The following is a 21,044-nucleotide window of genomic DNA, read 5'->3' on the forward strand; positions in this document are numbered from 1 at the left end:
GGATTTTATGTCTTTACTATAAATACGTTTTGTTAAGTCTTGGCGACATCATCTTAGTTTTTATCTCGTTTTCTTTTGTAAGGTTTCCCTAGCCACCAAAAACGTACTCTGATTTTGTATCCTGACATCTTTGAACTTATTCAGTATTTTGATTTGATTCCTTCTACAAAGTTGTTCTTCACATTTTTACTTATCTAAGAATGCTTGTTTCAATATTTTCTGAGTTTGTATTGTTGATGATGATTTTCGGATCTGAGTAGTGCGTTAGTTCTTGAGGATGGGATAGATTAGGTGGAGGATCTTAGGATGTAGAGTGTTTAAGCGTTGATTGTATGATTCCCTTCTGGACTAGAGTAAGAAATACTAGTTTTTCTCTGATCAATTGGGACTAGGTTTGAGACATTTCCATACCCAAAAAGTGTTTGATGAAATGTCTGACCAACTAGTGCCAGAGACTTACGTTCCTAGCCTAAGAGATTAGTTGTCTAGGATGTTTGTTGATGTGAATGAACTTGTTTTTTATGCCATGCTTGATCATGTTTCTCTAGCGAGAGCTAGGTTTGGAAGTGGTTGAGTTTGAGTAGCTTTTGTCAAAGAGATTGGATTAGCTAAGAAGTGATGTTCATTGTCTAGGGATAGAATGCTTGTGGCATGTTAAACACTCTGTAGACTAGGATACTCCACCGACGTCAATTACTCCATGTGAGAACTGGAATTGGTTTTCTCCTTCCGAAGTGGTTTGAGTGTGGAGGAGCTTATCACCGTTTAGAAGTTCCGAACTGAATTCGAGAGAGTTTTTGAGAGTGTATTGTATTGCCCTTTTTGGAAAATGTTTTTTTTTCTTTCTTGGCGAAAGACCCCCCCTTACATATTTATACCGACCACTTTATTACCTAATTAATGCATAATTAATAGGGCATGATTTGCGTGTCCTAATTAATCGTCTTAAATGCGGGAATCTTTGACCAAGCCCGAGCTGCGAGCTGACCAACGCGAAGCATTCTCGTGCTCTCTTCCTTTCTCCGGGCCTGATGGGCCGATCAGTAATACGCTCTTGGCCCATTAGACACGCCCGGCCTAGGCCCGTTGCCTATTGCCCGAGATGACAGATCGTGGGTACAACAGTTGCCCCCCAAGTCTCCCGAGCTGAGCAGTTCGGGGGACTTTTGACCTCCAAGCGATCAATTTCGGGAAACTGAATATTCCCCATATCTCCACGATTTGATTGTGGTGATGATGAGATTTGCCTTCCCGAACAAGCCTGGGGGCCCACTAGGTGCCGTGTTAGCTATATAAGAGAGAGAAAGCGGTGCGAGACCTTTCACTTCCCCAGGCAATCATTGCTCCCGGCTCCGTGTATAAAGGTAACCTCACCCGACTTCTCCTTTCCACTTTTAATTCTCAGTTTTTTTTGCTCTGCGATTTCTCTCTTCTCCTGTTAGTTTCTTTTCTTTCGCCGGAAAGTTCTTCAACTTCCCTCCTCTTCTCACACATATTACTCGAAAGATATGTCTCCTCCGAAATCTTCATCGGGTAAAGCCGCGAAACCTTTGATTTCGGGCGTTTACGGCCCTCACCAGCCATCAATTCTCTTGGCGGAGAATATAGCCGAGATTAGAGGATCGACTGGGATTCCGCCGGAGATCGAGATTAAGTTCCCGGAGGCTCACGAGTCCCCGGAGATATTCTTCTCTGCGTGCGGTTTGTCGTTTCCCCTCCCCGAACTCATCGTAAAGATGATGTTCGAACTGGGCTTCGCTCTCCCCCAGATGTGCCCGAACTTCGTGCGAACCGTCATGTGTCTTCAAACTCTGGGGGAAGAGTTTGACTACAAACTATCCCTGGCCGACTTTCTTCAAGTGTATACGGTGAAGACGGGTCGCACCAAGGGCATGCTTTACGTAAGTCCGCTTTCCGGACTGAAGGTCTTCGACGACCTCCCTGAGAAGGACGAGAAGTGGCGGAAGTCTTACTTTTTCTTCCCGGTCAACGAGCTCACATTTGGCCACCTCGCAAGTTCACACATATCAAAGTGGACTTCGAATATCGGTAGAACGGTGCTCTTAGTTAGGTGTTCTTAATATATTACTTTTCTTTTTATTACTTACTCCTTGTCGTTCCTGTCTCAGATCACTTCAAGCGCGGGTTGCTTTGCCCTACTTTCGCAGAGTTTTTCTCGCGGTTCTGCAGCCATGGTCAGATCGTCTGGGACTCATTCTCGTGCGAGAGGATTAGAGAATCCTCAGCGCGGCTTAGGGGACGTTCTCTCGTTTGCTTCGACCCCATAAGCACTTCGGAGATGAATTATAGAGAGGAAAGGGCCTGCCGACTCGCTGAGAAGGAGGCGAAGTTGAACATGGCGACAGAGCTCGCCGAGGGCAAAGCTCGCCTTCTTAAGAAGTCTGGTCCTTCTACCACTGAGGTAGACGGGACTTCGGCACCCCTTGCTGGCCCTTCTGAGCCTCTTACGGGGGCTTCCGGGCCCCTGCCCAGTTCGCCCGGACCTGCCCGTAATTGTCATAGCGGACTCTAGTGACGAGTCGCGAGAGGTTATAACTCCCTCCGTCGAGATCAGCTCCCAGCGGGCGGGCTTGTCCAAAAAGAGGAAGGAACCTGAGACTTCCTCGTCTTTTCGTGAGAAGAGCCGAGCTCGGACTGGTTCGTCAGGGGACGAGCGAGGTAAATCCAGCTCGAAAGATAGGGGTCCTTCCTCGGAGAGGAGGTCTAAGGAAGTTCCCTCCACAAAGGAATCCGGGGATTCTTCTGGCAAGCTGCCTACAAAGGAACGTCGTCCCTCCCCCCGAGGTAATGATAACTCGAGGTTGATTTTGTTTTTTGTTGGGTCTCGGGGACCAAATAAAATAACATTGCTCGTTCATTTCAGCTCCCCCTGCATCCCCAGCTGACCTGATGAGGAGCTATACTCGGCCAGGAGTTCGGGTTCCGGTGTTTGCGGACATGTCCGAGCTCAACCGCGCGAACTTCTTCCGCTTCGCAGACAAGATTGGCGAGGTAGTGACACATACTTCCTTAATTTTGTTTTTCCCTTACCTCCTTCGCCGTTTTTAACGAACTGCGCTTTCCCAGCTAATGATCGAGTTCAACTCTTCGTTGGCGTCTTATGAAGATCAGCTGCTTGCCTCTCCTTCATCTTCCGAGGTGAGCCTTCTCCGGGAAAAGATTGCTGACCTGGAAGCCCAAGTGAAGGAGTATGCCAGACTAGAAGCTGAGAACGCTTCTACCGGGCTCGGATGAAGAAAACCGAAGTACAGGTGCTCGACCTCGGAATTGCCAACGAAGACCTCCGAGACAAGCTAAAGAAGGCGGGGGACCTCTACTACGAGGCCGCGGAGGATGCGAAGGCGGCAAAAAATAGGTTGCACGAGGTCGAGCTCCGCAACCAACTACTCGAAGCCGGTAATAGTTGCGAGATTGAGAGGGTGCGGAGGGAAGAAAGGCAAGCAATGAGGCGAACTCTACGTCCATTAGTCGAGGAGGTGAGAGTCACTTTTGAAGAGAGGGAGAAGCTGGCCCCAGCCAAGATCCGAGCCGCTGAGATCAGGGCTAACCGGATGCTGATCGAGGAGATCTCGAGGGGAGAGATCCAAGACATGGAAGCCGAGCTCGGGCTCCTGAAGGCTGACGGGAAGGAGGCCGACGAAAAAGTTTCGAAGGTAACTCTCCGTGACCTCGACCTCTCTCGATTTTCGGACCTTTTGGTGGATACGTCCGATCTCTTGTGCAGCGAACACCCTGCGAGCATTACAATCGACGAGTTCGGCACTATTCTCGGGCAAATGTCGAATCAGGGGATGGACGACTTTCTGGCGAACACCAAGTCGGTAGAGGAGCTTGAAGAGATGGGACTGGCCCTTTATGAAGCGGCATCGGACCCCGCTCCCCATACTCAATAATTTCTATATCGGGGTTGTCTTGGCACGGGTTGCCCCCCTGTTTGTCGTATTTATCTTTAGACTTGTTTTGGAGTGTTTTGGTCAAGGTGACCACTCCGTCTTTAAAATTTTTTTTGCTTTTGTCATGATAAATGCGAACTTCATGTCCACAATCTTTGTTTGAAAAGATGATACGAGCAGAAATGAACGCGAAGTAAGAACTTCGGTTTAAGAGTTCGCAGAAATGACACCACAACTTTAGTTAGGCTGAGTACGAAGTGAACACCTCGGTTTAGATTAGAATTTTGCGAAACTAAACTCCGACTTTAATAAGTAAAGCTGAGTACGAAGTGAGAACTTCGGTTTAGGTTAGAGTTTCGCAAAACCAAGCTTCGACTTAAAGTAAAGCTGAATACGAAGTAAGAACTTCGGTTTAGACTTGCGAAGTTGAACCTCGGCTTTAAATGATATATGCGAAGTCTGACTTCGTTTTTTTTTTTTTTTTTTTTTTTTTTTTTTTTTTGAGCCATTATTAATAAAAAAGTTTAAGAAAACTTTAGATTTTATTAATATGGATAGCTGGACCCGAAGTGGGCTGCCTACGTACCCTTATCGGGATCAAGCTAAACGTAGCTCGATACAAAAGATTAACTGTAAAAGAGTTTAAGTTGTAAGGAATTCCAGGACCTCGGGACTGGTTTTCCCTCTGAATCCTCGAGCTGATACACCCCATTTTGCACCTCGCGAGTAATTCTGTACGGTCCTTCCCAGTTAATTCCCAGCTTCCCTGCATTGAGCTCCTCGGTGTTCTCGTGGACTTTTCGGAGGACTAGGTCGCCAACTGCCAAGGGCCTGCCTCGGATTTTGGAGTTATAGTACCGAGCTACTGCATTCTGGTAATTCTGGATCCGAACTAAGGCCTGGTCCCGACGTTCATTGATTGTGTCGAGAGTATCCTGTAGGTATTCCTCATTTTCCTCAGCTCGGAATGGGTTCAAGGAAGTACGGACTCCAGGGACCTCTATGTCAGCTGGGACTACAGCATCAACTCCGTAAACCAGGGAGAAAGGTGTTTCATTAGTGGCCCGGCGAGGTGTTGTTCGAATTGCCCAAAGAACGCCTTGCACTTCGTCTGGCCAGCGCCCTTTGCGAGAATCGAGCCGTTTCTTCAAGTTAGCAAGAATGACCTTATTCATCGCCTTGGCTTTCCCATTACCTTGCGGGTAACGAGGAGTTGACTTATTGAGTCGAATCTTCCACTTCGTGCAAAACTCTTCAAACTTCGAGGAGATGAACTGTGGGCCATTGTCCGTGACGATTTCGCGGAGAACACCGTAGCGATAAATTATACTTTTCAGCACGAACTGTTCCACTTCTTCCCTTGTTACCTTAACGTAGGCCGCTGCTTCCACCCATTTAGAGAAATAATCGGTAAGAGCGAGCACGTACTGAACTCCTCCTGGTCCCCGATGCAATGGACCAATTATGTCCATAGACCACCTCATGAATGGGTAAGGTGCGGACACCGAAGACAGGAGCTCGGTAGGCTGGTGGATTGACGGGGCGTGCTTTTGGCATTTCTCACAAGCTCGAGAATAATTTTCGCAGTCCGTGACAATAGTGGGCCAGAAGTAGCCTTGCCTTTTGATTTTGAAAGCCAGAGTCCGACCTCCGGAGTGATTCCCATTGGGACCGTCATGAACAGCTCGCATTAGCATCGCAGATTCTTTACCGGCAACACATGTTAGATAAGGACCAGCTACACTTCGGCGTAAGAGTATTCCGTTGTAGAAGCAATACCGCGCACTGACAATCTTGAGTTTCCTGGCCGCCCATTTGTCAGCTGGGAGTTCCCCTTTTTGCAAGTAAGCCCAGATCGGGCTCCGCCAATCGCCTGCCCCCCAGCTGTTAGAACTCGCACTGCCCGAAGTAGTATGTGGGATAACAGCTTGATTGTCAACTGATGAGCTCGACGATTCCGGAGTTTGACTCGCGTCTAGTTCGGCCAGAGGTGGGTGAACTTCCATCGGAGTAGGCATAGCGGGGACTGGATCCTCTGATGGCAAAGAGTCCGTAGTCACCTCGCGAGCTGCCTCCTTAGCAGCCAACCTTTTTTTATTTGCCCGGGTGACGACATTCGAGCTCTCTAGACGGATGCTTGGAAACTGGATGACTTCAACGGGGATAATCCTAGTCATCGCAGGATCCGAAGTGGATGCCAGAGATGCTAAAGCGTCCGCAGCGGAGTTTTCACTTCGCGGGATCTTAGTGATTTCAAAATCCTCGAATTTAGCGACTAACTCTCGAGCTGTGGACAAATAAGCCTCCATACGACCATTCTTTGTTTCGTACTCCCCCAAAAACTGGTTGGTGACCCGCTGCGAATCGCAAAAAGTTTGGAGTCGTCGGACTCCAATCCCAACTGCGAGGCGTAAACCAGCAAGGAAGGATTCATACTCGGCTTCATTGTTTGACTCGCTGAAAGCCAAGCGAAATGAGTGCTCAATTACTTCGCCAGTAGGAGAAGTGAGGCGGACCCCAATTCCCGCTCCCGATCTGGAAGAAGCGCCGTCAACATACAACGTCCATGGGACTTCAACGTTGTCGCTAATTGAAATGGCTAGTGGGAGTTTGATCAAAAAAAATCGGCCAGCACTTGCGCCTTAGCACAGGTTCGAGTCCGGAACTCGATGTCGTATTCACTTAACTCGACAGACCATTTAGCTAGTCTCCCGGACTGGCTCGGACTATGTAACACCGTCCGAAGTGGTTGCGTCGTCAGGACTATGATTGTATGGGACTGGAAGTAAGGTCGCAGCTTTCTTGCCGAAGTGACAACTTCTAGGGCCAATTTCTCCATCATAGGGTACCTGGACTCCGCCCCAGTAAATGACTTACTGACATAGTAAATTGGTCGTTGCTCCCCCCGTTCTTCCCGAACCAAGACTCCGCTGACTGCACTGTCCGAGACAGCTACATAAAGAAAAAGTGGCTCACCGAACTCGGGCTTAGCCAAGACCGGCGGTTCAGACAGATAGGCTTTGAGCTAGGCGAACGCCTCTTCGCACTTCGCATCCCATAAGAAGTTTTTTCCCCCTTTTCGCAACAGCTGGTAGAACGGGAGGCATTTGTCCGTAGATCGAGAGATGAAGCGGTTGAGGGCTGCGATCCGTCCATTAAGGCGTTGCACTTCGCGTAAAGTCCTAGGAGAACTCATAGACAAGAAGGCATTAATCTGCCTCGGATTCGCTTCGATTCCTCTTTCTGTGACGATATACCCCAAAAACTCCCCTGATGGGACTGCAAAAGTGCATTTCGAGGGGTTAAGCTTCATCTCGAACTGATTCAGGATGTCGAAGCAAACTTTCAGATCCGCGAGATGCGAGCTAGCTTCCATTGATTTTACCAGCATGTCATCGATATAGACTTCCATAGTCTTTCCGAGCTGGTGTTCGAACATACGGTTTACCAGCCTCTGGTAAGTTGCTCCCGCATTCTTTAACCCAAAAGGCATCACCTTGTAACAATAAATCCCGCGGTCCGTAATAAATGCAGTCTTCTCCTGGTCATCAGGGTTCATAAGGATTTGGTTGTAGCCGGAGAAGGCATCCATGAAAGACATCAGCTCGTGACCCGAAATGGACTCGACTAGCCTGTCGATATGCGGAAGTGGAAAGCTATCCTTGGGGCATGCCTTGTTCAAGTCGGTGAAATCAACGCAAACTCGTGATTTGCCATTCTTTTTTTGACTACCACCGTGTTGGCGAGCCATTCAGGATACTTCACTTCGTGTATCTGTCCCGCCTTCAGTAGACGTTCCACCTCTTTGTTGACGATTTCAGCTCGCTCAGGACCTAGCTTCCTTCGCTTCTGCTTTACAGGTCGGAACGTCGGATCCACATTCAGCTCGTGGGAGATAACTTCTGGACTGATACCGGGCATCTCGTCTACGGACCACGCGAAGGTGGCCATATTTTCTTTTAGGAAGGTTATCAGACTGGCGCGGAACTCGCTATCCAATCCCCCTCCGATCTTGATTTCTTGATCCGGAAAACTATCATTGATAAAAATGGACTCAGTGAGGTCACCTTTTAGTTGCGTCCGAACTGGATTCTTCGGGACCTCGAGCTGTGGTTGCTATTGAACCAGGAGTTTGTGACTTGCGAGATAGCAGCTCTTTGCCGTCCTTTGGCTTCCCAGAATTTCCCGGACTCCTTCCGGGGTTGGAAATTTGACGCATTGATGGTACGTCGAGGCCACCGCCTTCATCTGGTAGAGCCAGGGAGTTCCCAAAATAACGTTATAGGCCGCAGGTCGGTCGAAAACCGTGAACTCCACCATTTTAACCACTCCTTGAGTGGACACCGGTAGTGTGATCGTGCCCAAAGACATTGACGTCTCGCTAGTGAACGAGACCAAAGGTGAGGGCGGTCCTACGATGTGTTCTTTCCCGATCCCCATTCTAGCAAGCGTCTCGAGGAAAATCAAGTCTACCGAACTCCCAATGTCAATTAAGATTCGGCAGACCTCGTGGTTCGCCACGTCAAGTGAAATGACGAGTGCGTCATCGTGCGGAGTGTCCAGCTCTTCAGTTTCCTTCTCGGAGAAAGAAACCTCAGGTAGATCGCTTACCATGACCCCAGCGCGCTTCGGCTGGGGGCTAGCGAGCTTCCGCTGATGGTCTTTGATCGCGGTGATGGAGTTACGAAAGAGGCGCGATCCCCCCATTATCACGTCGATTCTTTTCTTGGGGGTTTCATTGCCATCAAACTGCTTTGGTTTCTTTGAAGGTGGGGCATCTTCGTCCACCCCGGGAGTCACTTTCTGCTCCAACTCCTCGATCGTTACATTTGGCATTCCTCCCGCCACATACTTTTCTGCGAGGAGATGCATCAGCTTCTTGCAGTCACGAGTGGAATGACTGTTGGTTTTGTGGAGCTTGCAATACGTGTCCTCATCTCGGACCCACTTGTTACTTGGGAGTACACCGCTCTTGGAGCGCGGTGAAAATGGAGGTTTGGATGGTGAACTCTTTGGAGAATTCTTTTTAGGAGATTGAGTGACTGCGAACGTGCTAGGCCCGGACTTCGGAGTCGTAGGCGGAGTTTTCTTGGCGGGCGCTTCGAACCGTGGTTTTCCTGTAGTCAGAGCGTTTTGTTTTTGCGCAGCGGCAATTTTGTCTTCTTCTGCGACTATCCAGTTCGATGCCCGGTGTAACGCGTCCAGAATGGTTGGGAACCGATTCATGGATAACTCTTCGCGGAAGCGAGATTCGTGCCAGAGGCCGTTTTTAAGCGCGGGCAGGGCTGTGGAGTCCGAGAGTCCTGGGATCTTGACCTGGATTTCCTTGAACTTTGTTATGTAAGACCGGAGAGATTCTCCACCCTTTTGGCTTAAGTTCCAAAGCTGAGCATCTGTCACCGCGGTTTCGATTAAGCTAGAATACTGCTTGACGAACGAGGTTGACAGCTCAGTGAAATTTGTTATGGAGTCGGCTGCTAGAGACGCGAACCAAAGTAGTACTGGTCCACCCTACTAGCTGCCAAAGTAGTACTGGTCCACCCTACAACAGCTTGCAGTACCCAGCGTCAGCTTCGTGAGGCTCGAGGTCCACCCTACTAGCTGTCAACATGAAAGTCTTGAGATGATTGGTCGGATCCCCTTTTCCTTCGTAGCTCGGGAACTTAATTTTGCCAGTATCTTTGATGCGGACTCGGGCTATTTGATCGGAAAAAGGGGTTCGCCTCGACTCCTCGATCACTCGAAAGATATCCGGAGCTGAAGTGGTTGCACTGTGCATCGCAGACCGCATGTCCCGGATTTCGCTCTGCATGCGGAAGATCTCGGGATTGGTAACATACTCTGGAGTCGAAGTGTTTTCATCCACAGGGAGAGGAAGACGGACTGGAACCTCGGAAGGTCTGGCGACACCGGGCTGAACCGGAGTGTGGCCATCGCCAACCAGCGATGGCGCTGTTTGCGTGTTGACTTGAGGTGGGAATGAATCTCCCGGAGTAACATTTGTTGCTGCTACCAGCGAGGTGGAAGGTGGAGTAACACCGGAAAAATCCAAAGCACGTCGACATGGGTTTTGGTCGGACAAGAGATCAACCCGATCGGCGTACGCGCGGTGGGAGGCTGAGAGGTCAGCTACGGACGTCGTGACTTCCTCCAAACGGGTAGAGACCTGACCCTCCAGGCTGTCAAAACGTTCGGTAAGAGCGGCGGAGGCGGCTTGCTGACGATCGGACTTCTCAGACAAGTCCTGTAAGAGCTTCTGAATCACCTCCAGGGATACATGACTGGGAGAGTTGGTTGCCATAGCGGTGGTTGTGTGTAGCTGATTTGTATATGAAGTCGGAACTAACGAGAGTCAGGCGATAGATCCCCTCCTTCTAGCGCCAAATGTGAGAACTGGAATTGGTTTTCTCCTTCCGAAGTGGTTTGAGTGTGGAGGAGCTTATCACCGTTTAGAAGTTCCGAACTGAATTCGAGAGAGTTTTTGAGAGTGTATTGTATTGCCCTTTTTGGAAAATGTTTTTTTTTCTTTCTTGGCGAAAGACCCCCCTTACATATTTATACCGACCACTTTATTACCTAATTAATGCATAATTAATAGGGCATGATTTGCGTGTCCTAATTAATCGTCTTAAATGCGGGAATCTTTGACCAAGCCCGAGCTGCGAGCTGACCAACGCGAAGCATTCTCGTGCTCTCTTCCTTTCTCCGGGCCTGATGGGCCGATCAGTAATACGCTCTTGGCCCATTAGACACGCCCGGCCTAGGCCCTTTGCCTATTTCCCGAGATGACAGATCGTGGGTACAACACTCCCATCCTTAGGACTTCTTTCTTTCTGATTTTTATTACATTCCTTGAATTGTTTCGTTTCCTGCTTTTTAGTTCATGCTTAGACTCATTTATGTTTTTATTCATTTTCGCTTCTTGTCATGCATTCTCGTTTCTAGTTCTGTGACTCATTTCCGTTTTGCATTTTGATCATTCTAGGATTGTTACATAAAAACACTCTTTGAATTGGCTTAACTTGTGACTTCTTGATTGCATCTTGAGTGATAGTAAACTTTCCCAACTGGATTGACACCTTAAGTATTACAACGCATAAGGTTAATTGAGACCTACTAGGAGACACAAAAATCTTAGTATTATGTATTATTGATATCTTTGTGGCTATACCTCTCGTTTTCACAACCCTTTGTTATTCCATATTTGGTTTGTCCAGTCTCTCTCTACTCCGATTGACCTTTTTCCCAACGTGAGCTGGTTCACTTTCGTGTATCATAGTTTTTGTGGTACAATTCTTTCTTTCTAATTTAATATTACTAAACTAATAACTAATAATTTAATAGCTTAACTTTTAGTTTTGTTATGTCTCTATTTTACTTTGATAGTTTGTTGATGTCTCTGTATTCGTAAATCTGTTGTTGGAGAACATCATATACAATCATGTTTGATCTGTTGTCATGATTTAATTATTTAATTATTTCTTTATATTTATATTTGTCTTTCCAATAAAAATGCAGGGGATTATCATCAAAATTCTGCTGCTATGGCTGAATCTGCAGAAACATCAGCTTTATGAAGAAATTCAAAAGATGTTATTTGGGAATATGGGATGTTGTGTAATCCCAAAAATCTTGATAAGGTGAAGTGTAAGTTATACACGAAAGAATTTTCAGGTGGGGCATATAGGATGAAAGAGCACATTGCAAAGATTCAAGGAAATGTTTCTGCTTGTCCATTATCAACAAAAGAGGATCAAGAAAAGTGTAAAAATGCTATTGATGAAGCAAAGAAGAAAAGGAAAAACAAAATGATGTCAGATGTTGACTTGAGAAATTCTGTAAAGATATGTGATGATAGGGAAGAGGATGTTGAACTTGGAGAGATGGGAACAAAAAAGAAGCCACAAACACTTGGTCCAATGGACAAGTTTGCATCATATATTAACCCACGACTTTCTTCCATTCCAACAAAGCAACAAAATATAAGTGATGCGCTTTGGAAAGATAGACTTCATAAAGTTCATCAGTATGTTGCAAGATGGGTTTATGTTGCTGTTGTCTCTTTTAATTCTGCTGGGATTGATGAGTTTAAGTTGATGCTTGAAGCTGCAGGACAGTTTGGTCCAGGAGTTACACCACCAAGTCAATACCTCTTACGTGAGCCTTTATTGAAAGAAGAAGTTGGTAGAGTAAAAGGTTTGTTAAAGACCCAAGAAGAAGAGTGGAAGGAGAATGGTTGTTCAATAATGACTGATGCTTGGTCTGACAGAAAAAAAAAAAAAGAAGTATTATGAATCTGTGCATCAATTGTAGAGGAGGAACTATGTTTCGTTCTTCTAGGGAGTGTTCCGAGGGGTCAATTTATTTTCGAGTTTGTTAAAGGATGCATTGAGGATGTTGGTGTAGAGAATGTGGTTCAAGTGATAACCGACAATGCACCAAACAATATGGCTGCAGCTAAGATCTTAAAAGAGAAAATACCAAGCATTTTTTGGACATCGTGTGCTGCTCATACAGTGAACTTAATGCTAGAGAGCATTGGGAAACTCCATAACTTTAAGACGGTCATTGACAGAGCTAAAGGGTTCACCATATTTGTTTATGCTCACCATAAGACTTTGGCAATGATGAAGAAATTCACACAAAATAAAGATATTGTGAGACCGGGTGTCACCAGATTTGCGTCATGCTTCTTAATGCTACAAAGTTTAATGTATAAACAAGAGAAGTTAGAAGCCATGTTTATTAGTACTGATTGGAAAAGGTGTAAATGGGCAAAGCATCCTAAAGGAGTAGAAGCCTATAAAACAGTGAGAAGCACGCAATTTTGGAATGGAGTGAAAATGTGTTTGAAGGTTTTTGGACCCTTGGTCAGAATACTTCGACTAGTTGATGGGGACAAGAAGCCGACGATGGGTTACTTGCATGGGGAGTTAACACAAGCAAAAGTTGAGGTGCGTAGTGGGTTGAACAATGTTGAAAAAAACGTACAACCAATAATGAATATCATTGACCAAAGGATAAAGGGTCGGCTTGACAATCCTCTGCATTTCGCTGCTTATTTCTTGAATCCTTACTATTTCTACAAGAATTCAACCATCCCATTAAAGGATAATGTACTTACTAGTTTTCCCAAGTGTGTGGATGCTTTTTTCCCGGATGATCTTACCACACAGTGCAATGTCATCAATGCTGAAATCACTAAGTACAAAAAGAAAGAAGATAACTTTGGGACACAATGGGCCATCAAAGGTTGTGAAGATAACAAAGATGATTATGATCCAGGTATTCTTCCTTTTCTTTTGATGTTTTTACTATTCATATATAATTTGAAATTTATTAACACATTTATGGCTTGTTTTTCCAGTTGAATGGTGGAGTACTTATGGAACTTCAGTTCCTAACTTGCAAAGAATGGCTAAGAGGATATTGTCTTTAACGACTAGTTCATCGGGATGTGGAAGGAGTTGGAGCTCGTTTGAGGGGGTACAGATTTACCATTTAATTTAATTTGATTCTAAAGTGCTTTCACGTTTAAACTAAATTTTAGTTTAATATTTTACTTTTGGTGGTTTTGTTTGACATATGTAGATACATACAAAGAAGCGGAATCGGTTTGATACAAGTCGGTTGAATAATCTTGTTTTTGTCCAATTCAATACTAGAATTATGAACAAAAGAAAAAATGTACAAAAGGAGAAGAATGTTGATATATTAGTTGCTGATCACGCTATTTATGCTCAAGAATGGATTATTGAGGGTGAAAATGGAGAAGAGGACTTGGATGTGGATTTAGGACTTGGCAATGGCGAGGGAGCTGGAGAAGGAGCTGGAGAGACATCAATGGCGGGTAATGTGGGTGATGTTAGAGAATTGGATGACGAAGTTGTCATTTCTGATGATGATTAAGATGAAGATGAAGAACATGTCGATATTGACTTTGAGTCAGATGGAGATGAAGTTCAAGATATATACGGAGTATAAAAAAATGATGGTTAATTTTGCTTTGCACTTCTTCTTTCTTTCTTTACGGTTTAACTTTATACTTGTAGAACTGAATATTTTTTTTTTCTGTTAGACATTTGATTTAATTTATTTTTTCTTAATAGTTATTTTATAATTTATATAGTACATATATATAATTAAATAGTATATATAAATATCCATCTAAATTCCACCTAAACACCCGCATATACAACTAGGCATTAGACGTTCATCTATCGCCTAGAGAACGCCTAGCGCGTTTTAGAACACTGGTATTACCTGATCAGATATAGATATCTGATTTAGTAAAAATAAAAACCGATCAGGTTTTATCACTAATTTGTACCCATACCAAACTATTTCGAATTCGGTTTTCAGGTATGGTTAATATGTCCAAGCCTAATCCTAAATTTCCCAAAATTTTATGTCGAAAATAATATTTTTATTGTTTTTTGGTTTTTTTACGGGATATTCTGGTACAGAAAGTTCCAATAAATCGATGGTCTTTGAATCACACAGAGAGTCAAAAACAAAGAGCAAAGAGTCAAAGAGTCAAAGAGTCAAAAACAAGCTCCCGTTGGAACCACATCCCAAGAAATGTTGTCTTCCATGGCAGTTCCTATGAATGGGTTTTTCCAAAGCTTCCCGAAACCTCATAACTTTGTTGTCTTCAAGGGCTCCAGAGTATCTTTGTATGGATCCTTCTTGGTTTCTCACCTCTTCAAGCCTCCTTCTGACAGGTTTTTTTTTTATACTTCTTGATATATATAGAAAGGGGATTTCGAATTCTCCGATAGGTTTTATAATCAAATAGAAGCAAAAGATTAAGTTTTTAGTTTGCGGAATCTTCTTGAAACAGTCTGAAATGTTAAGAAAATGTTGTGTAGGTGTTAGATACTAATTTGACTGGAATTAGCAAAAAAAAAAAAAGAACGTTTTTTTTTGGTTTTGAGGTTTGGCTCGTGAACATATTTGGCTTGTCGGTTTTGTTTGCTTTAGCATTTGATGTTCTTACTGTGTCAGGGTCAGGGTAAGAAGCTTTCAGAAAGGAAGTAATGACTCAGCAAAGCCTCAAGATAGCGAAGATGAGAAATTAAATGTCAATGAGATGCTTAAAAACGAAAAAACCGCAGGAGTTTCTGTAAAGAGAGTCCCATTCATAGCAAAGTTAGGTATGGGGTTAGGATTGGCTCTCGTTGTTACAGTAATATGTGTAACCTTGAAGGGCTCTGGTGGTTCACCTTTTGAGGAGGTTAAGAATCTTTCCAAAGCTTCATCTTCATCTTCACAAGGCTTTACGTTCAATGCCTTTGGGAACAGGTTCATGATTCCAGGAAATGCACCCGGGTTAGCCACAAATCTACCTCTAGAGTTACTTTTCTTATGAATCTGTTTGTGTCTTTATGAAAACAACCCTTTAGTTGCTCCTCCAGTGTCTTCTTTTTGCAGATGGGTTTACTTTTGGTTGCTAATGGCAGCCGGGTGCGGGCTTTTTATTAGCGAAGAGGCGCTAAATATATGGGTCTGTGCTTTATGCTGGTACTTTGGTTTCATCTTCCAATTGGTTAAAATGCTTCTAGTGAGCTTTCATTTTGATTAGAGTTTCCTCTAAATGTGTATGTCAGGTTGGAATCACGTTGGCCCGGATGTTAACTTTGGATGGGACGTGGCAATCCTTTGTTGATTCTTTCTCTCGGAATGCTCCTTATATACTGTCTACAGTTTCATGGGTTTACTGGTAAAAAAAAACTATAAAAACTCTGGTTAAAAAACAACATAGGCCACATGATTCATAACAATCATCATCCAGCTTTATTCTTTGTTGTCTTTGCTGCCAACTTCAATATAATCGGTAAAGGGGGGTTTGTATAAGCGACATGATACCGTTTTACCTTGGGAAGCTCTTCAGACAAAGTGGAGCTTCAGATGATGTTTGTTCAAAGGTTAATCCATTCTTGTTAATTATTTCCCAATTAAAATATGTATCCAAAAGCTGATTGTTTGTCTACTTTTTTGCATTGGTACTGGTCTTTTTATATACAGCTGGGAATAGGTAAAGAGAAAGCAATGAGCATTACTCATGCTGTTCAAAAGTATGGCAACCTCTCAGGTTTTGGTAAGTAGGAAATTGCATGCAGTGGAAAAGATTTTCTTTGTGAATGTGTTGAATGACTTTTATATTGTGTTGAATGCAGTGGAAAGATTTTCTCTGGGAATGAGGAATCCTACAGCATTCTTTGCCGGGGCTCTTGTAAGTGTGTTGCGGAGTTGATGATTCAATATGTAGCATATGGTAAACCACACCTATCATATACATGAACCTTTACAGGGAATATCTCCAGAGTGTTTCTTTGCAGGAGTTTGTTGTGGCGGCTTGATTACTCTTCCACTTCAGGTTTACCTGCTTTTCTTTTTTATATTCTATTTCGATTTTTTTTTTTTGTTAGAATGGGATACTGATTCTAACAAATGTTTCAGCTGGTGATTGGGTTTCTCCTTAGAGAACGCCCCATGTTTGCTCTTGCAACAGTAGCAACTGCAGTGGTGAGTAGAGTAAGAGAGAGACAGAGAGAAAACTGATGTAAATTGCTTTTACACAAGTTTGAAGTTTTGGTTCCTATACTTGTGCAGGGAATATGGACGATCTTCCCCTACGTGGTGGCTGCATCCACAGCTTTGTTCCTCTACACTCGCAGTCGCTACTCCAGCAAAGATTAGCTCTTCTTGTTACTACTACTCAATATAGAAAGATGTAAGATCATATAAAAAATATCAAATATAGTACTCAGCCAACCAATACTAATGGCCTACATTGTTTTAAGAGTATTATGTTCAAAGAATGAATATACACACTACACTAACTTGCTCAATTGACTTTTCCTAGAAACACTGTTTTGTGTTTTGAATTGTGACATTTCTTCGATTTTATTCACCTGATTCTCAGAGTATCATACAAATCATTTTCGTTTAGAGAAGGCAAAGACCATAATAGAGAAGGCATCTGTAGTTAGTTCACTAATCACTTTTAAAGATGCCTTTTCTATAACACAAGTAAGTCTGTTGATTGTTTAACAGAGTCATCTTCAAACTCCATTTTTGTTTTTTGTTCATTTTAACAGTTTCGTGGAAGCTGTTTCAAATTGTAAACGACTGACACGGCCTCAGTGACCATAGTAATCAAGATTCTACTATGAAGAACAAAAGAATCAACATGTCATTCATTTTTGGTGTGGATGATTTTAAAGATTCTCTTTGATTACAATTGTTATGACAAGTGCTGGGACTTCTCTTCATACATTTCGGCGGCGGAAATGGTGACGAGTGACGACGGCGGCGGCTCAAGACAGTTCGGTGCTCTTCTCTTCTCCTTCTTTAATCTTGATCGACGAACCGAACCCAACCGAACCGAACCGAAGTATTTTTTAAGTTCGATTTGACTTCGGGTTATGGATGAGAACCGATCCGCAACTGTTAAGTTTTAGTTCAGTCTAGTTCTGTTCGGGTCGGTTCGGGTACCCGAACTAACCGAAAATGAAACAACTTAAATGTCTTAACCTGATTTTAAGATTTGTTTGGTTCTCTTAAGTCGAAACTTGCGGCGGCGTCTCATTTCCATCAGAACTTGCACGCTGCTTATCTCCGACGGTCGGAGCCTTAGTTTCTGACAGTTATTCTCATCTCCGTGGGTAAAGGTTTGTGTTTTCGTTGATGTTTGTTCGATTTCAATTGACCCTCATCTCAAAGTCAGTTACTTCAAAAAAAGTTTTGTTCTTTCTCACTTGTAGAGTTCTGATGTGATGTTATAAGGTGATGATTTAAGCGTGATTGTGAATCTGCTTGCTGTTGTGATGAGTATGATTTGAGCATTTTGAAATTTTTTGTAGATAATGTCTTCGCCTTCTTGTCATGGCAACAACGATGACTTACTTGATGAAGAGGTTCAAGGAGAAGAAGAACAATTTCAAGTTCAGACTAGTGTGGGAAAGAAAAGAACAGAAACTGAAAGATCAAGTTCTGAACTTCCACCAAAATCAAGGATGAAGATTGCTCAGATATCTGATATATGGCAACACTTTACTCCCGTTGATCTTGATAGAGAGAGCACTGGTCGTTGTTGTGGTAGTGATGATGATGGTAGCGGTAATCTTAAATATGATCCAGATCTTTTCAGGAGATCAGTCAATGAGATGATTGTTCTTGGCGGGCTGCCATTTTCATTTGCTGAATCCGAGGGCTTTAAGAGATTCTGTCATAAGGCACTCCCTGTGTACGTGGACCATGTATCACAGCAGACAGTTGCTAGTGGTATTGCTGCAATGTTTTTGCAAGAGAAGGCTTCTTTGAAGAAGTTGTTTGCTGCTAACAAGAACAAGAGAGTCTCTCTCACGACCGATATATGGGAAGCTCCTACTACCTCATGTAGTTACTTGGCTATAACAGCTTACTGGATTGATGCAAACTGGGAATTGCAGAAGAGAATCATTAGCTTTAAGCCTGTTACAGATAAGAAAGGAGATACGATTGCAAGACACCTTATTGATTGAATGTTTAGATGAGTGGGGGATTGAGAAAGTCTTCACAGTCACAGTTAATAATGCCGAGGGTAATGATGAGGCTCTGACCTTCTTCAAGGAGGCTATGAGGTTGAAAGGAGCTAATGCTTTGGTTAAAGATGGTGATTTTTTGCATATGCGTTGTTGTGGGGAAATCGTGAATCTGATTGTAAAAGAGAGTATGGAGCATGTGAGTGATAGTATCGTTGCTGTTAGGAATGCGGTGAAGTATGTGCAGTCATCCTTTACAAGATTAAAGTCATTCAAGATGCATGTAGAGACGGGGAAGGATTCTAAAGACAGCTTGTCATTGGATTGCGTTACTGAGTGGAATTCCACGTATCTTATGTTGGTAGCTGCACTTAAGTCAAGGGTAGCTTTTGAGAAGATGTTGGATGAGGACAAACTTTATGGTGAATATTTTCAAGAAATAGAGGAGACTGGAAATAAACGGGTTGGACCGCCAGTTTCAGCTACTTGGGATGAAGTGAAAAGGTTGGTAAGATTTCTCACAATCTTTTTCAATTGTACCGTGGGATCTTCAGCATCTAAATTAGCTGCTTCTTCAAATGGTTACAATGAAATTGCCACTATTGACTGGGAACTAATCAAATTAAGTAAGGACGATGATGAAGAAGTACGGAAACAAGCAACAAGTATGAGGGATAAGTTTGAGAAGTACTGGGATGGATTGACCAATATGAATCCACTTGTGATTGTTGCTAGTGTGTTTGATCCAAGGAAGAAAATGAAGCTCAATTCTCTTTGCTTTGACAAGCTCCATGGTAAAGATAGTGTGGAAGTTAATCATCTTACATCATCAATTAATAGTGCGATGCGTGATCTATATGAAGAGTATATTATAATCCTGGATAAACAGTCTCAAGATGATGATAATGCAACCCAAAGCGATCATGGCGATTCTGAGCAATCAAGTGTTGTTATGTCTGATTTACCAGATGATGATTGGTATATAAGCATTGGATCTTTATACGAAGAGATGCTTAAGAAAATGAGAGAAGAAGAAGCAGGTAAGGAGCTGGATATTTACTTGGCAGAAAGAGTTGAGCCACGGGGTCCAAGATCAAACTACGATGTTTTGTCATGGTGGAAGCATAACAGTCCGAACTACCCGGTCTTGTCAGAATTGGCTAGAGATGTTCTTGCAATTCAAATGTCTTCTTTTGCTCCTGAGTCCGCTTTTTGTACTAGTGGTCGAATCTTGGACCCTTATAGAAGTTCGTTGACTCCTCGCGTAACTGAAGCTTTGATATGCACACAACAATGGTTGCGGACTTCCTTACAGCCTGAACCACAACTTCCTAGCTTAAAGCAAATGTTGGAAGAGCTTGACTTTCAGGAGTCACTTGGTAATTTGCTTCTTTATTTTTCTAACTTCTTTCCATATATGTTCAATGATGAATATATCGTTTATCTAACTAACTAGTAACTTTATTTATTTTTGGTGCATCTAGATCCTCGGAATCAACCTGAATCTGGTCATTGAGTTGTAGCTGCAACTAGAGGTACAAATCTTGTTTGTATTGTGGTGTTTTTAAGTCTTCTGTTTGTAGTTTCTGCATTTTTTTTCACTTCTTCTTTACAGTGTCTGCACTTATTTCACTATGCTCGTAATCTTTGCTGTGTTTGCATAATTCTAGAAGACATGTCGTTTCTGTCTTCAAGTCTACGTTCGATAGTGTTAGTTTCTTCGATTCTGTTTACTAGTCCTCTGTTTTGTTATCTGTATTTTCTTGTGTACCCGATCAATCTACACTTTTTTTGGAACTTGTTTGTATGATCATCAGTTTGTGATAGTTTTGATCCTGGATCACCCTTTGTTTTTCCTTTACGGATCAGATCAGTGGCTATTATTTGATTATTTTCTTAGTCTTTATTCCTGTAGTCTTGCCATCTTAATGCATTGCTAGCTCTTTAGTCTCTGTTCATGTATTCATCTAATGTCAAAGAACATACTTGTAATATTAGAATCGATATATAGGCATAGAACATTACTAAGTTACTTCAGAAACACTGTCTGGTGATATTTTCCACAATGGTCACAAGATAGAGTTGCTAGACGTTGGTGATTTGATGTCTTTTGAGGACTGTTGTAAATCAAAGGAAGCTCAACCTGATTATGTTGGAAAATGTCTTTTTTTTTTTTTTTTTCTTGCGTATGATTACAAGTATAGCTAATGCTGAACTTCCGTTGCCTTATTGATCCATTCAAGAGAAGCAATCATTGTATGTGTTAAGTTTTTTGGTGATTTTTCAGGAAACCACCGGTCTCAGCAATCTTCAGATGGAAAAGGGGAAGACTATGGAAGCTATAAGACTCTCTGCTGCTAGTTGTCTGTTAAGCTCTACTTGTTTTTTTGGTTTTTAATTGAGTTTGGAACTTGATTATGAAGAAGACAGTACTCAACTACTTTTAAACTGGGCTTTATATTCCCTATTAATATTGAATGCAGTGTAAAATATTTCTCTGGTTAACGAAATCTATCTTACTTCTTACATGAATCTTTACAGGGAAGTGATTCCCCATGTTTGCTCTTAGCAAACTGCAGTGGTAAGAAGAGACAGCAAGAGA

General features: G+C 43.1%; 4 protein-coding genes and 1 pseudogene across 14 annotated transcripts; 4 read left to right on the forward strand and 1 right to left on the reverse strand.

Moving 5' to 3' along the window:
• The first annotated feature begins 1,508 nt into the window (after window positions 1-1,508).
• Window positions 1,509-3,255, forward strand: LOC147936193 (uncharacterized). Its single transcript, XM_087468627.1, has 5 exons — window positions 1,509-2,016; window positions 2,130-2,405; window positions 2,494-2,805; window positions 2,885-3,012; window positions 3,088-3,255. The coding sequence occupies exons 1-5, from the start codon at window positions 1,509-1,511 to the stop codon at window positions 3,253-3,255; spliced, it is 1,392 nt and encodes a 463-aa protein (XP_087324753.1).
• A 4,775-nt stretch (window positions 3,256-8,030) lies between these two features.
• On the reverse strand, window positions 8,031-10,215 carry LOC147936194 (uncharacterized). The gene is made up of 2 exons (XM_087468629.1): window positions 9,476-10,215; window positions 8,031-9,330 (listed from the first exon to the last, which is right to left on the reverse strand). The coding sequence occupies exons 1-2, from the start codon at window positions 10,213-10,215 to the stop codon at window positions 8,031-8,033; spliced, it is 2,040 nt and encodes a 679-aa protein (XP_087324755.1).
• Window positions 10,216-11,926: 1,711 nt separating this feature from the next.
• On the forward strand, window positions 11,927-13,823 carry LOC104773140 (uncharacterized; annotated as a pseudogene).
• Window positions 13,824-14,322: 499 nt separating this feature from the next.
• Window positions 14,323-16,768, forward strand: LOC104773130 (uncharacterized). Of its 11 annotated transcripts, none has more exons than XM_010497680.3 (10): window positions 14,323-14,638; window positions 14,922-15,245; window positions 15,348-15,420; window positions 15,524-15,636; window positions 15,757-15,841; window positions 15,942-16,014; window positions 16,094-16,149; window positions 16,228-16,293; window positions 16,377-16,442; window positions 16,530-16,768. In XM_010497680.3, the coding sequence occupies exons 1-10, from the start codon at window positions 14,496-14,498 to the stop codon at window positions 16,614-16,616; spliced, it is 1,086 nt and encodes a 361-aa protein (XP_010495982.1). In that variant the 5' UTR covers window positions 14,323-14,495; the 3' UTR covers window positions 16,617-16,768. The 11 variants fall into 11 exon arrangements, 9 of the variants coding, with proteins under 9 accessions (XP_010495982.1, XP_087325396.1, XP_019098130.1 ...); XM_087469270.1 differs by having other exon boundaries at window positions 14,407-14,638; window positions 15,332-15,420; XR_015568544.1 differs by having other exon boundaries at window positions 14,408-14,638; window positions 14,928-15,245; window positions 16,241-16,293.
• Window positions 16,727-20,947, forward strand: LOC147936195 (zinc finger BED domain-containing protein RICESLEEPER 2-like). Its single transcript, XM_087469268.1, has 4 exons — window positions 16,727-17,590; window positions 17,783-19,821; window positions 19,927-19,977; window positions 20,730-20,947. The coding sequence occupies exons 2-3, from the start codon at window positions 18,351-18,353 to the stop codon at window positions 19,956-19,958; spliced, it is 1,503 nt and encodes a 500-aa protein (XP_087325394.1). The 5' UTR covers window positions 16,727-17,590; window positions 17,783-18,350; the 3' UTR covers window positions 19,959-19,977; window positions 20,730-20,947.
• The last annotated feature ends 97 nt before the right edge of the window (window positions 20,948-21,044 follow it).

The sequence above is a fragment of the Camelina sativa genome, chromosome 10, assembly GCF_030686135.1.
Source record: "Camelina sativa cultivar CO46 ecotype springtype chromosome 10, ASM3068613v1".
Classification (NCBI taxonomy): domain Eukaryota; kingdom Viridiplantae; phylum Streptophyta; class Magnoliopsida; order Brassicales; family Brassicaceae; genus Camelina; species Camelina sativa.